At 39.7% G+C, this 16,500-nt stretch overlaps 1 protein-coding gene across 1 annotated transcript in view; it reads left to right on the top strand.

Annotated features, from left to right (window-relative positions):
* The window catches only part of ARSB (arylsulfatase B), a 175,275-nt gene that overhangs the window by 99,877 nt on the left and 58,898 nt on the right, over nt 1-16,500 (top strand). Inside the window, exon 6 of the mRNA XM_061430034.1 lies at nt 13,262-13,332. Within this exon, the coding sequence (XP_061286018.1) occupies nt 13,262-13,332 (71 nt within the window). The remainder of the gene's footprint in view (nt 1-13,261; nt 13,333-16,500) is intronic.

Genomic DNA, 16,500 nt, shown 5'->3' with positions numbered 1-16,500 from the left:
CCCTGAGTCAGGAAGATCCTCTGGAAGAGGAAATGGCAACCCACTCCAGTATTCATGCCTGAAAAATCCCATGGACAAAGGAGCCTGGGGGGCTACAGTCCATGGGATCACAGAGTCGGACATGCCTGAGCACATGCGCCATACCAGTGGGTACGTTACAGCTCTTTGTCTTTGCATAAATCTTCCTGTCACGGCACTTACTCCCGTGACCATCATCGTCTGCTAGGGCAGGTTGTGAGCACTGTGCAGGAAGAAAGAACTCTGAACAGTCCCCTAGGCACCTAGCTTAAAGACGCTGATTAGATGGCTCTGTTTCATTCCTATCAGCCTGGAGCCCAAACATTTGCCCTAATAAAAACACCTGCTATAATAAAATCAGGGCATTTCATGAACTTGTGTGATTACTGGAAAATCATTTTCCATTAACATCATCAGTCATTATTTATAGATTTACATTTTGCAAATGTAATCAACAGTTTAATGAAGATAATATTGCACATACAGCTAAACTATACCATATGCTTAATTCAAAACATTGGGGAAATTCCTAGATAACAAATTGCAATGTATCCTTTTTTATATGCAGTTCATGACTGGACTGTGTGACTTGGCTGTATTTGACACTGATGCTTTTCTCAAAAGAGACTTTCACTTGGAAGAAGTTATAGCTACATCAGTGCATTTCTAAGGGGAACTCTTGCCAAGAAAGAGGGAAAGATAGGATTATTAATGTTCCATTGTTTTACATATTATTCATGTAGCTTATCTAGGCTGTAGTCTTGTATCTGTGATTGTATTCTTTCCATGTTTACAGAGTCAGGATCTGAATTCTGCAACAAAAGGTGTTGTCATTGTTTTTAAGCTACCAGCTTATTCAGTTCAGTTCAGTCACTCAGTCATGTCCGACTCTTTGCGATCCCATGGGCTACAGCATGCCAGGCCTCCCTGTCCATCACCAACTCCCAGAGTTTACTCACACCCATGTCCATTGAGTTGGTGACGCTCTCCAACCATCTCATCCTCTGTCGTCCCCTTCTCTTCCTACCTTCAGTCTTTCCCAGCATCAGGGTCTTTTCCAATGAGTCAGTTCTTCACATCAGGTGGCCAAAGTATTGGAGTTTCAGCTTTAGCATCAGTCCTTCCAATGAACACCCAGGACTGATTTCCTTTAGGATGGACTGGTTGGATCTCCTCACAGTCCAAGGGACTCTCAAGAGTCTTCTCTAACACCACAGTTCAAAAGCATCAATTCTTCAGCACTCAGCTTTCTTTGTAGTCCAACTCTCACATCCATACATGACCACTGGAAAAACAATAGCTTTGACTAGAAAGACCTTTGTTGGCAAAGCAATGTCTCTGCTATTTAATATGCTGTTTAGGTTGGTCATAACTTTTCTTCTAAGGAGCAAGCGTCTTTTAATTTCATGGCTACAGTCACCATCTGCAGTGATTTTGGAGCCCCCCAAATTAAGTCTCTCACTATTTCCACAGTTTCCCATCTATTTGCCATGAAGTGATGGGACCGGATGCCATGATCTTAGTTTTCTGAATGTTGAGTTTTAAGCCAACTTTTTCACTCTCCTCTTTCACTTTCATCAAGAGACTCTTTAGTTCTTCAGTTTCTGCCATAAGGGTGGTGTCACCTGCATATCTGAGGTTATTGATATTTCTCCCGGCAATCTTGATTCCAGCTTGTGCTTCATCCAACCCAGCGTTTCTCATGACGTACTCTGCATATAAGTTAAATAAGCAGGGTGACAATATATAGCCCTAATGTACTCCTTTCCTGATTTGGAACCAGTCTGTTGTTCCATGTCCAGTTCTAACTATTGCTTCCTGACCTGCATACAGATTTCTTGGGAGGGAGGTCAGGTGGTCTGGTATTCCCATCTCTTGAAGAATTTTCCACAGTTTGTTGTGATTCACACAGTCAAAGGCTTTGGTGTAGTCAATAAAGCATATGTTTGCCTGGAATTCTCTTGCTTTTTCTGTGATCCAACAGATGTTGGCATTTTGATCTCTAGTTCCTCTGCCTTTTCTAAATCCAGCTTGAACATCTAGAAGTTCATGGTTCACATACTGTTGAAGCCTAGCTTGGAGAATTTTGAGCATTACTCTGCTAGCATGTGAAATGAGTGCAATTGTGTGGTAGTTTGAGCATTCTTTGGCATTGCCCTTCTTTGGGATTCGAATGAAAACTGACCTTTTCCAGTCCTGTGGCTGCTACTGAGTTTTCCAAATTTGCTAGCATATTGAGTGCAGCACTTTCACAGCATCATCTTTTAGGATTTGAAATAGCTCAACTGGAATTCCATCACCTCCACTAGCTTTATTTGTAGCCATACTTCCAAAGGCCCACTTGACTTTGCATTCCAAGATGTCTGGCTCTAGGTCAGGGATCATACCATAGTGATTATCTGGGTCGTGAAGATCTTTTTTGTATAGTTCTTCTGTGTATTTTTGCCACCTCTTCTTAATATCTTCTGCTTCTGTTAGGTCTATGCCATTTCTGTCCTTTATTGTGCCCATCTTTGCAGGAAATATTCCCTTGGTATCTCTAATTTTCTTAAAGAGATCTCTAGTCTTTCAGTACTCACTATGTAGCCCAAGCACTTTGCATATGTTTCCCTGCTTAATCCTCATACAGCCTTGTAAGTAGGTACTTTTGTCCACCTCCTGCTAGAGAGAAAAACAAGGCTCAAGTTTATATAATCTTGTGGAGTTGAGATGCAGACCCTGAAAGGCTACGCTCTTAAAGACAGTGCAGGGCTTCACATGAACAGTGAAGCATTCAGAAATGGTGCAGGGGAGGCTGTAAAACACGGAAGCAATTGACACTGTCCGCTTTCTAGTGCTTTCTTTGTGTGGAAATGAAACTTTTGGAAAGTGTGATATCCAAAAGAATCATGAAAAACCACAATAATTGTAGCATTACCTATAAATACATATCAATAGATACGTTAGAAGATAGAAGTTACCACGGTTTAACAGTGATCAATCCCATGAACATTTAATGAGTTTTATTTGGCCATTATTTATTCTGCAAAGATTGTGATGATTATACAGTTGATATTGCTGAAAACTGTTTTGAATATAGAAAACATTTCCCTCACCCCATAGCTCACTTTGTTGTACACACCTTTATAGAAGAAATTGTATCATATGCTAAAAGTTTGTGTTCAAGGTACTTATTCAAGGGCATATAAAAGAAATGGATATAGGAAGTTATCAATATCCTTCATCAAAAGGATGAATGAAGTTTCCTTCCTTTCAAGAAGGCAAGGAAGTCTTATAGAATTATACATGGGCTCATTACATAAATATCCTAAAAACTTAGCCCTCATCTTTTTGTTCTACAAAAAAAAATCAAGAATTTAGAATATATAATCAGATGTGGTGCCCTCAGATAGGCAAGGCTTGAGATTGGTGATTCTCATCCTAAACTGTGTGGGAGAATCAGCTGTATTTATGTGTACATATGTGTATGTTTCGGAGAAGGCAATGGCACCCCACTCCAGTACTCTTGCCTGGAAAATCCCATGGATGGAGGAGCCTGGTGGGCTGAAGTCCATGGGATCGCTAAGAGTCGGACACGACTGAGCGACTTCACTTTCACTTTTCATGTTCATGCATAGGAGAAGGAAATGGCAACCCACTCCAGTGTTCTTGCCTGGAGAATCCCAGGGATGGGGGAGCCTGGTGGCTGCCGTCTATGGGGTTGCACAGAGTCGGACACGACTGAAGTGACTTAGCAGGAGCAGCAGCATGTGTATGTTTGTTATTGAAGTATAGTTACTGTACAATATTATATAAATTATAAGTATATACTTTATATAATAGAGATTAAATTATAAGTATATAATTTATATAACAGAGATTCACAATTTTTGTAGAGATTCACAATTTTTGAAGGTTATTTTGCACTTATAGTTATTATAAAATGTTGGTTATATCCCCTATGTTGTACAATGTATTCTTGTAGCTTGCATACAAGAATACTATACATAATAGTTTGTACCTCCAGTCCCTCCTTCCCTCTCCCCACTGACAGCTGCTACTTTGTTTTATTGTTCTATATGTCTGTGAGTCCACTCCTTTCTTGTTATATTCACTAGTTTGTTGTATTTTTTTATTTTTAAATTGAAGTATAGTTGATTTACAATATTGTGTTGGTTTCTGATGTACAGCAAAGTGATTCATATATATATATATGTATATATATATTTTTTTCAAATTCCTTTCCATTATAGGTTATTACAAGATACTGCATGTAGTTCCCTGTGCTGTATAGTAGGACCTTGTTGTTTATCTGTTTTATGTATGGTCAGTTCAGTTCAGTCGCTCAGTCGTGTCCAACTCTTTGCGACCCCATGAATCGCAGCACGCCAGGCCTCCCTGTCCATCACCAACTCCCGGAGTTCACTCAGACTCACGTCCATCGAGTCAGTGATGCCATCCAGCCATCTCATCCTCTGTCGTCCCCTTCTCCTCCTGCCCCCAATCCCTCCCAGCATCAGGGTCTTTTCCAGTGAGTCAACTCTTCGCATGAGGTGGGCAAAGTACTGGAGTTTCAGCTTCAGCATCATTCCTTCCAAAGAATACCCAGGACTGATCTCCTTTAGGGTGGACTGATTGGATCTCCTTGCAGTCCAAGGGACTCTCAAGAGTCTTCTCCAACACCACAGTTCAAAAGCATCAATTTTTGGCGCTCAGCTTTCTTCACAGTCCAACTCTCCCATCCATACATGACCACAGGAAAAACCATAGCCTTGACTAGACGATGGTAGTTTGTATCTAACAGTCCCAAACTCCTCATTGACCCCTCCTTACCCCTTTCCCTTTTAGTCACCATAAATATTTTTTCTGTGTCTGTGAGTCTGTTTCTGTTTTGTATATAAATTCATTTGTATAATTTTTTAGATTCCACATATAAGTGATATCACATTTTTGTCTTCTCTTACTTCACTTAGTATGGTATCCATGTTGATGCAAATGGCATTATTTCATTCTTTTTTATGACTATGTAATATTCTGTTGTGTAATACATACCCACACATGCCACATTTTGTTTATGTACATATGTGTTCATCTCTCAGTAAACACTAGGTTGGTTCTGCATCTTGGCTATCATAAATAGTGCTGCTATGAACACTGGGCTGCTATCTTTTTGAATTAGAGCTTTCATCTTCTCAGGATATATGCCCAGGCACGGGATTGTTGAATCGTATTGCCACTCTATTTTTAGCTTTCTAAGGAACCTCTATACTGTTTCTCATAGTGGCTGCACCAATTTACATTCTAACCAGCAGTGTAGAAAGGTTTGCTTTTCTCCACACCCTCTCTAACACTTATTATTCTTAAGACATTTTAATGATAATCATTTTGACCAGTGTGATGTGATGCCTTATTGTGGTTTTGATTTGTGTTTCTCTAACAACTAGCGATATTGAGCATTTTTTCATGTGCCTATTGACCATTTTTATGTCTTCTTTGGAGAAATATCTATTTAGGTCTTATGCCTATTGTTCAATTACATTGTTTGGTTTTTTGTTACTGAATTATATACTGAGTTTGTATATTTTGGAAATTAAGCCCTTGTCAGTAGCATCATTTGCAAATATTTTCTCCCATTATATAGGTTGTCTTTTCATTTTATTGATGGTTTTCTTTGCTGCAAAAGCTTATAAGTTTGATTAGGTCCCATTTGTTTCTTTCTGCTTTCATTCAGTGCCCTGGGAGACTGACCTAAGAAAATATTGGTACAATTTATATCAGAGAATGCTTTGCCTATATTATCTTCTAGGAATTTTATGGTATCATGTCTTCTATTTAAGTCTTTAAGGAACTTTCGGTTTATTATTGTGTGTGGTGTGAGGGAGTATTCGAACTTCAGTGATTTACATGCAGCTGCCCAGCTTTCCCAGCACCACTTGCTGAAGCGCTGTACTTTTTAAGATCCCACGCAGAATGGTATCATACAGTATTTGTCTTTCTCTGTCTCACTTCACTTAGCATAATGCCTTTCAGGTCCATCCACGTTGTTACAAATGGCAAAATGTCTCTCTTTTTTAGGGTTGAATAGTACTCCATTATGTATATCTACCACATCTTTTTTATTCATCCATGTGATGGTGAAAACTTACTTCCATATTTGGCAGTCATAAATTTTGGGTCATATGGTAGTTCTGTTTTTAGTTTTTGAGAAACCTCTATTCTCTTTTCCGCAATGACTGTACCAATTTGCAGTCTTGCCACAAGTGTATGAGGGTTCCCTTTCTTTGTATCCTCACCAGATTTGTTATTTGTATTCTTTTTGATAATAGCCATTCTGACAGGTGTGAAGTGATATCTCGTTGTGATTTTGATTTGCATTTCCATAATGATTATCGATGTTGAGTATCTTTTCATGTGCCTGTCGACCACCTGCATTTCCTCTTTGGGACAATGTCTAATCAGTTCTTCTTCCCACTTTTAAATTGGGAGAATCAGTTGTGTTTTTGACAAGGATGCCAATATAGTTCAATTGGGAAGAATAATCTTTTCAATAAATATTACTGGGATACCTAGATATTCACATGCAAAAGGATGAAATTAAATTCCTACCTCACAGAAATCACAGAAATTAACTTAAAATGGATCATAGACATGAAAGTAACAACTAAAATTATAACAGTTTTAGAAGAAAACATAAGAACAAAACTCTGTGACTTTGGATTAGGCAGTTTCTTAGAAAAAAATACCAAAAAGCAACAAAAGAAAAGATAAGTTGTTCTAAACCAAAATTTTAAACTTTTTTTTCTGCAAATGATACTATCAAGAAAGTAAAAAAACAACTCACAGAACTGGAGAAAATATTAGCAAATCATGTATCTGATATAGGACTTGTGTTCAGAACATATTAAGAATACTTGCAGTCAATCATAAACAGATGAATAGCCCATTTTTAAAATGAGCAAAGGATCTGAATAGACATTTCCTCCAAAGAAGTTGTATAAATGATCAATATACACATGAGAAGGAAAATGTAAATCAAAACTCCAGTGAAATACCCCTTCATACCAGCTAGGATGGCTATAATAAAAAAGACAGACATTTGTAAGTACCACTAAGAAGAGGATAGGGAGAAATTGGAATGCTCATACATAGCTAGTAAGAGTGTAAGATGGTGCAGCTGCTTTGGAAACTAGTTTAGCAGGTCCTTAAAAGTTTAAATATATAAAGTAGATGTAGCAAGTCTACTCCTAGATACACCCCCAAGAGAAATTAAAACAAATGTCCATACAAAATCCTTTACATAAGTATTCATTATAGGCAAAAAATGTAGAAACAACTCAAATGGCCATCAAATGATGAGTAGATAAAGACATTATGATATATCCATATGATGACTATTATTCAGCCATTTAAAAGGAAGTTGTACTGATGCATGCTATAAAATGGATGTACCTTGAAAACATTATAAATCATATGGTTTGTAAGTTATATTTCAGTAAAGCTAATGTGACAAAATAATCAACTTGGATACTTTTGTAAATCTTTATGCCCAAGCTGAACCCCGGATCAATGAGATCGTTCTCTTATGGTGAAACTCAAGCATCAGTATTTTTTAAAGTTCCCCAGGTGATTGCATTGTGTAGCCAAGATTGAGAATCACTGCTCTAGAATCAGCTCTAATCTAAATGAGCTTCTAATTTAGGAAACTCTAGAAAAGTTCAGATCCCAGTAAGAGGACTCCAGGAAATTTCCACCAGTCTCGCTACTCAAAGTGTGGTCCTCAGACCAGTATCACTGGGGACCCTATTAAAAATGTAGATTCCTGGGCAGCCTTCACCCTGGCTCTAGTAAATCAGAATCCACAATTTAACAAAAGCCCCAAGTTATCTAAAGTTTGAGAAGCATTGCCCCAGGTCAGTGATTCGCAATCTTGGCTGCATGTTGGAATCATCTGGGAGTTATACTGATGCCTGGGTTCCACCCCCCAGTGATGCTACTGGTATGAGGTACAGCATCTGGATTTTAGAAGCTTCTAGGTGATTTTAATGTGATACAAATTAAGAATAACTGGTATAAACGTACTGTTTGGGGACATTTAGTGGCAAAAAGAAGAAAAGACAAGTATTTTAAAATAAAATATATTTTGTTTTCAACATAGAGGACTGAGGAACATGCATAAACAAATGGAGATCATTGATGTCAAAAATTTCCAGAAGCGCAGGGAAGGAATGGGAGTAAGACAATAGTAGGGAAGGTTTGCCCTAAAAAGACATTGAAAAAGTAAAAAAAAAAAAATGACCAAGCATTTTCCCCTCCAAGTACAAGAGTGAGATCTCTTTTTATAATATATGATTATTGGAGACTATGCAAATTTAAGTGGCCAAGGATCTGTGGTTCTTGAGAGAAGAGTGTTTTTAAATTCTACCACAAAATGTTCAGCAGCTACTTACTGAACTTTTCTGTTTTTTTGCTCTTTAAAAAAGAGTGTTAATATATTAATTCAGCAATAGATAATCCTTCCCAATAACCAGGGTACCAGTGTCCCAGTATTGGTGTCCAGTCCCAGTTCTGGGGAGATTGAATGCTTACAGGCAATGGGAGCTGAGCTGGGCGTGAGGTGCTCTTCCTGGGCATGAAGGACGCCCCTCGCCAACAATGGGCCTCACCTTGTTACGACCGGAGTCTCTCTACCCTCACTGGTCTTTGCAGAATCATGACTCTAAAGTGTCTCCTAGACAGAGTCACAAAGCTCACAGAGTTGGTCTTCGTGATCTCTCATTTCATCCCCCTCCACCAGCCTTAGTCTCCACGTGCTCTTCCCCGGGTGACTTGAGTCTGCTCTGTTTCAGCATCAATATACGGCACGCTTGTCTCCATTGAAATGAGCCACATGGGTTCTGTGCCTTCAGGAGTCGGGGTGTGTGTGTGCGTGTGTGTGTGTGTATGCATCTGTGTGTGTGTCTGTGTGTCAGTGCTCTAGTGATCTGTGCTAACTTAATGCGTAACTGTTAAAGGAAACCCACAGCCCCTTTTCCTCCTCCTCCTCCTCCTCCAGCTTTTCTGCCTCCCTCCTTTCTCCTTAACATCTCCCTCTCTTTTTTCTCTTATTCCCTCCATCTTAGGCACTGAAACCCTGAACCCTTTATCAAAATGAAAGAAGTGATGTACGTGTTGAGACTTGAGAACCAACCCAGTGACCATAATACCTTTACTGTGTTTTCTACCTTTTGTTAAAGGCAAGTCTGATCTTAAACATACCAGGACATTTCTACATACTGAGAGGGAAATCACATGATCAGTTATTACCAGTATGTGATAGCATGAGTGAGTGGCGTGCAATTAAATTCCAAAAATCAACTAATGTGTTTAAGTACTGCAGGTACAACATGACCATGGATCATTTTCCTGTCTTTAAATTCCCCAATTCTGTAAACTATCTGAGTTTTCTCTTTTCATGCTTTTTAAAGTCTTTATGAAATAATAAAAATGTTCACAAGCTATATACTACCTTAAAAAGAATCTTAAAATTTTTCTGATGACAATAATGATGCATGCAGCTGTATAAAGCACTGTCGAAAGTCTTGTAGTGTCCCAACCCATCCCCCCGTCCCAGCTAATAGTTTGGTGTACATTTTATCATATTTCCATTATCACCATCTTCCCTTTACATGTATGTATGCATTTTTAAAAAATCCACCTGGAGATATTTCTAAAATCCATCACTTTCCAAAGGACTAGCCCCAGGGAATAGGTACATGAGCTTGTCTAAGGATTTTAATAACTTCTCATATTTTGATGTGGGGTAACCTTTGCCAACAAAGGTCCATCTAGTCAAGGCTATGGTTTTCCTGTGGTCATGTATGGATGTGAGAGTTGGACTGTGAAGGAGGCTGAGCACTGAAGAATTGATGCTTTTGAACTGTGGTGCTGGAGAAGACTCTTGAGAGTCCCTTGGACTGCAAGGAGATCCAACCAGTCCATTCTAAAGGAGATCAGCCCTGGGATTTCTTTGGAAGGACTGATGCTAAAGCTGAAACTCCAGTACTTTGGCCACCTCATGCGAAGAGTTGACTCATTGGAAAAGACTCTGATGCTGGGAGGGATTGGGGGCAGGAGGAGAAGGGGACAACAGAGGATGAGATGGCTGGATGGCATCACTGACTCGATGGACGTGAGTCTGAGTGAACTCCGGGAGTTGGTGATGGACAGGGAGGCCTGGCGTGCTGCGATTCATGGGGTCGCAAAGAGTCGGACACGACTGAGCGACTGAACTGAACTGAACCCAAAGTTTGGGCTTCCCAGGTGGCCCTAGTGGTAAAGAACCCGCTTACCAATGCAGGAGGCTTAAGAGACATGGGTTCGATCTCTGGGTCAAGAATATCCCCTGGAAGAGGGCATAGCAACCCACTCCAGTGTTCTTGCCTGGAGAATCCCATGGACAGAGGAGCCTGGCAGCCCATAGGGTCCCAAAGAGTCAGACATCACTGAAGAGACTTAGCACACATGCAACCCAAGATTTATGATAATTCAGTTCCTTTAAATGTACATGTAGTTTTCTTGACTTATTTAATAACTTGAAGTCTCTAATGGTATTTGGTTATTGTTTAAATCACTTGTCTTATTTTGTATTTCCTTGGCTTATATCTTTGACCACGTCCTTATCAAAATATTCTGATTAGTAGATTTTAAAAAGTAGCATCACTACATACATGACTTAAAAAGGTTGGTTGACTTTTGGTTTTTTCACTCCTGTCTGCATCATGAGATTCTACCTGCGATGATTTTCCCCAGCAAATAATTCATCACTGGGATTACTCATAACCTTTAGTTTCAAAATTCATCTCTTGCTAATAAGTTTCATTATTTTGCAGTATCTGTGGCTCTTCTGAATAATGAAAAAATGAAATGAATGATATACAGATAAAGTGAAAGTGAAGTTGCTCAGTTGTGTCCGACTCTGTGCAACCCCAAGACGGCAGCCCCCCAGGCTCCCCCATCCCTGGGATTCTCCAGGCAAGAATATGGAGTGGGTTGCCATTTCCTTCTCCAATGTGAGAAAGTGAAAAGTGAAAGTGAAGTTGCTCAGTCGTGTCCAACTCCCAGCGACCCCATGGACTGCAGCCCACCAGGCTCCTCCATCCATGGGATTTTCCAGGCAAGAGTACTGGAGTGGGGTGCCATTGCCTTCTCCTGATATACAGATAAATTCCCTTTAAAAATTATTGGAAAAAATATCTTTTATTTAACCATGCCTAGTACTTTGGGATATTCCAGTGAGCTCTACTTATAAAGATGAGAAATCTGGAAGTTCCTCCACCTTCTTTCTTGTCTTTTTTTTTTTTTTTTGGATTGAATGAATTCTGTTTTGTTTTAGTCCAGAAAAGTCATACCTTTGTTTCTAAGTTACCTAAAATTTCAACATGTAAATTTTACTTTGTTAAAATCTAAATTTAATGTACAGTTGTATCCTCTTCCAAATAATACAAAGACTTTCAAATGTTTTTATTCTGATTTCCCCTCCTGACTTATTTGCTATTTTTATCAACCAGATTTTAGCTCTGTTTGCTTGCTTTTTTTAACCTCACAAATTAGACATCACCATTCTGTTAAGATTTCCTTATCTTCATCTTTTTTTTGCTTATCATCCCTACTTATATTCAGAGCTTCTGGGATGAAACCCTAGTTCCTATCATTTTGGATTGGTTGACAGTTTCCATGATATACAGGTCATTAGTTAAATGTGTCAGGAAGAAAATGAGAAGCCCCAGGAAATAGCCCCCACACATGCACAGAGCTGCCCCCAGGTCTAGAAGCATCCTTGTATGTTTTCCTCCCACTCTCTAGTTAGAGGCTTTTATGGAGTAGAGAGGAAAAAGGAAATCTTATAGAATCCTGAAGTTAAATATATTCATTTTAAAGGATTGTTTCTTATTCTGAGACTGTATTTGTCCTAACTTTTGTTGCCATTAAAATTACCTTTATTTTGTAAAATAATGGATGGTGATGATAGTTGAAAGTTTTTTTGGTTTTGTTTTTTATTCATGAGGTTTGTTTTAAGTTTTCCATGCTTGGCAAGTATAACATTGCCGTTCACAACCCAGATTTTTTGAAAATTTACGAGTCCTTGAAATCCTAAACCACTACTGTAGACAACTAACTGTGAGTTTGGTATGTGGACATTGAAGCATGTATTCTTGGTTACATTAGGGGCTTTATTGGTTATTCAGATGTGGACAAATCCTGTAGTATTAGTAGTATTTTGCAACATTATGTTGTATTATCAAGTAGTCCTTCGGAGTCTCCCAACAATTGAAGTTATGTCTAAGAACTTCTTCCATAAGGCTGGATCTATACGAGCAAAGTGATCTGGGTGCTTTTTGCACACCTTGTGTACAACTGGTGATGTTTATGCTCCCAATTTTTAAAAAAAAAACACTCACAACCAAATATTTGGCCAATAACTTACTATGTGTCTTTCTCATTTGAAACATGAGCAGGTTGAACTGCTTTCCAAGTTTGTTTTCAACACTAATGTGAGTTGTGATTGCACTTGCACATATGGCAGGATACAGGAAGCTTGGGGCTGGTGCACTGGGATGACCCAGAGAGATGGTATGGGCAGGGAGGTGGGAGAGGGGTTCAGGATGGGGAACACGTGTACACCCATGGCGGATGCATGTTGATGTATGGCGAAACCAGTACAATATTGTAAAGTAAAAAAATATATATAAATTAAAAAAATAAAAAGTCTTAAAGAGATATAACTATTTCATATGTATTTATATTGCATGTAAGTTTCACACTATAAATTTAGATGCAGAAGACACTCATTTTTCTCATATGGGCTCATTTAAAAGGCTGCATCTGTGATATGGGCACTGCCATCTTAGCAGATGCCGTTTCTTCCTTTCCCTGTGAGTGCTCAGTGTGGAGCCTACACTAGAGTTCTCATTTCACTGCTGTAACGAATGGTCATGTTTAAATACAGTCACATTATTTATTGCAAAGGGTCACAGAACTCATCTTTGTAATGGTCACATGCTTGACACTGAAGTTGTTATGTAAACATTCAGTCATTGTGACAAGGTAGACAAGCGATGACTACTTGAAGATGCACAACCACAGATTTTGGAGGCCTCTGAATTCATGACAGAGTTGTTAACTGGCAGTTTTGTTATTTCCTATAAGTACAAGGAAAGGAAGTATTACAGTTACTCATACCCATTTGAAAGAGGAAATTAACATTTTCTAAAAAATTCTTTTTCAGTGAAGGAAGCCCGTCCCCCAGAATGGAGCTGCTGCACAATATCGACCCAAACTTTGTAGATACTGCGCCCTGTAAGTACGTTGTTTATTGCTGCTAACTTACGTCTCTTTGGCTTACAAAGATGGTTTTATTGCCCAGTGGCTCTCTAGCCTAATTCTCCTTTTCCACTTGAGTTCGCTGTAAAAGTGAACATTTCTCCATGGCACCTGTGCCACCAGTGTCCCTGGGCTTTGTTGACACACACGGTGAATGCTGCTAATGAGCTATGTGACCTTCTAAGCCTGTTCCCTCCCCGAGCCCCAGCTTTCCCATCTATAAAAGGAGAACCCATTGCTGCCCTATAAATACATTCTTCAGTACCGTTTTTCTAGATTCTGTATATGTGCGTTAGAATATGATACTTATCTTTCTCTTTCTGACTCACTTTACTCTGTATGATAGGTTCTAGTTTCATCCACCTCATCAGAACGGACTCAAATGCATTCCTTTCATGGCTGGGTAATATTCCATTGTGTATATGGACCACAACTTCTTTATCCATTCATCTGTCGATGGGCATCTAGGTTGCTTCCATGTTCTAGCCATTGTACATAGTGCTGCATTGAACATTGGTGTATGTGTATCTTTTTCAATTTTGGTTTCCGCAGGGTATATGCCTAGGAGTGGGATTGCTGAGTCATATGGTGGTTTTATTCCCAGTTTCTTAAGGAATCTCCATACCGTCTTCCATAGTGGCTGTGATCAATTTACATTCCCACCAACAGTGCAAGAGTGTTCCCTCTTCTCCACACCCTCTCCAGCATTTATTGTTTGTAGACCTTTTGATGATGGCTATTCTGACTGGTGTGAGGTGATATCTCATTGTGGTTTTGATTTGCATTTCTCTAATAATGAGCAGTGTTGAGCATCTTTTAATGTGTTTGCAATGGAGAAACAGACATAGAGAATAGACTTATGGGGAGAGGGGAGGAGAGGGTGAGATGTATGGAGAGAGTAACATGGAAACTTACATTACCATATATAAAATAGATAGCCAACAGGAATTTGCCGTATGGCTCAGGAAACTCAAACAGGAGCTCTGTATCAACCTAGAGGGGTGGGATGGGGAGGGAGATGGGAGGGAGGCTCAAAAGGGAGGGGATGTATGTACACCTATGGCTGATTCATGTTGAGGTTTGACAGAAAACAGCAAAATTCTGTAAAGCAATTATCCTTCAATAAAACAATAAATTAAAAAGAAAAAAATTAAGTCAGAGAAAAGCAAATATTATATATTGCTACATATATGTGGGGTCTATAAAAATGATATAGGTTATCTTATTTGCCAAGCAGAAACAGAGACACAGATATAGAGCTCAACCATATAGACCCCGAGGGGGAATAGGAGACGGATGAACTGGGAGATTGGGATTGACATATACACACAATTGATACTATGTATAAAATAGGTGATTAATTAAGAAATATTGCTGTGATGACAATATCCCCTCAGCTTATCTATGGGTTCAATGCAATCTCTTTTAAAATAGTGGCTGGGTGCAAGTTGAGAATAGTTTTTACATTTTTAAAATTTAATTTTTATTTTAGAGTGAGATGTGCTTGATCTACAATGTTGTGTTGATTTTGGGCGTGCAGCCGCTGGTTCAGTTGTACATATGTGCTTGCACACTCAGTCGCTTCTGCCGTGTCTGACTCTTTGCAGCCCTATGAACTATAGCACCCCGACCCCCAACCAAGGCTCCTCTGTCCATCGGATTATCCTGGGAGGAATCCTGGAACGGGCTGCCAGTTCCTCCTCCAGGGGATCTTCCCGACCCAGGGGTCGAGCCCATGTTCCTCCGTTGCAGGTGGATTCTTTATCACTGAGCCTCCTGGGAAGCCCATACGTGTACATGTATCTGTTCTTTTTTGATTTCTTTTCTCGTATAGGTTATTACAGAATACTGAGTGGTTTTTACATTTTTTTTCAGTTTTGTTATTACTTCCTTTTAGATCTTTTTGAAAAGTGAAAATTGTAGAGGGCGGCTCAAGAGGGAGGGAACACGTGTGTGTACCCATAGCTGATTCATGTTGATGTATGGCAGAAACCAACACAATATTTAAAGCAACTATCCTTCAGTTAACACTAAATGTTTAAAAAAAAAAGGAGACCCCATCTTTGAAAAGCCAGTTCCCTCTCCGAGCCCCAGCTTTCCCATCTATAAAAGAAGAACCCATCTCTGAGCCTCCCTGTAACCGTCAGCGTAGTGCTGTTATTGCCGCATTCTTACCTGAGAGTGTCAGAACCTCCTTCCAGAAAACTCAAGGCCAAATCATCAGCTTGAGCATGAGCAAAAGGGGTACAACAGGGCTGTATATTGTCACCCGCTTATTTAACTTCTATGCAGAGTACATCATGAGAAACGCTGGGCTGGAAGAAGCACAAGCTGCAATCAAGATTGCCGGGAGAAATATCAATAACCTCAGATATGCAGATGACACCACCCTTATGGCAGAAAGTGAAGAGGAACTAAAGAGCCTCTTGATGAAAGTGAAAGAGGAGAGTGAAAAAGTTGGCTTAAAGCTCAACATTCAGAAAACTAAGATCATGGCATCTGGTCCCATCACTTCATGGCAAATAGATGGGGAAACAGTGTCAGACTTTATTTTTGGGGGCTCCAAAATCACTGCCGATGGTGACTGCAGCCATGAAATTAAAAGACACTTACTCCTTGGAAGCAAAGTTATGACCAACCTAGATAGCATATTCAAAAGCAGAGACATTACTTTGCCAACAAAGGTCCGTCTAGTCAAGGCTATGGTTTTTCCAGTGGTCATGTATGGATATGAAAGTTGGACTGTGAAGAAAGCTGAGTGCCAAAGAATTGATGCTTTTGAACTGTGGTGTTGGAGAAGACTCTTAAGAGTCCCTTGGACTGCCAGGAGATCCATCCAGTCCATCCTAAAGGAGATCAGTCCTGGATGTTGATTGGAAGGACTGATGTTGAAGCTGAAACTCCAATACTTTGGCCATCTGAGGTGAATAACTAACTCATTTGAAAAGACCCTGATGCTGGGAAAGATTGAGGGCAGGAGGAGAAGGGGGCGACAGAGGATGCGATGGTTGGATGGCATCACCGACTCAATGGACATGGGTTTGGGTAGACTCTGGGAGTTGGTGATGGACAGGGAGGCCTGGCGTGCTGCGGTTTATGGGGTCTCAAAGAGTCAGACACGACTGAGGGACTGAACTGAACTGA

The sequence above is a fragment of the Bos javanicus genome, chromosome 10, assembly GCF_032452875.1.
Source record: "Bos javanicus breed banteng chromosome 10, ARS-OSU_banteng_1.0, whole genome shotgun sequence".
Lineage (NCBI taxonomy): Eukaryota > Metazoa > Chordata > Mammalia > Artiodactyla > Bovidae > Bos > Bos javanicus.
The sequence above is the reverse complement of the archived record's forward strand: the minus strand, read 5'-3'. Positions and strand labels throughout refer to the sequence as shown.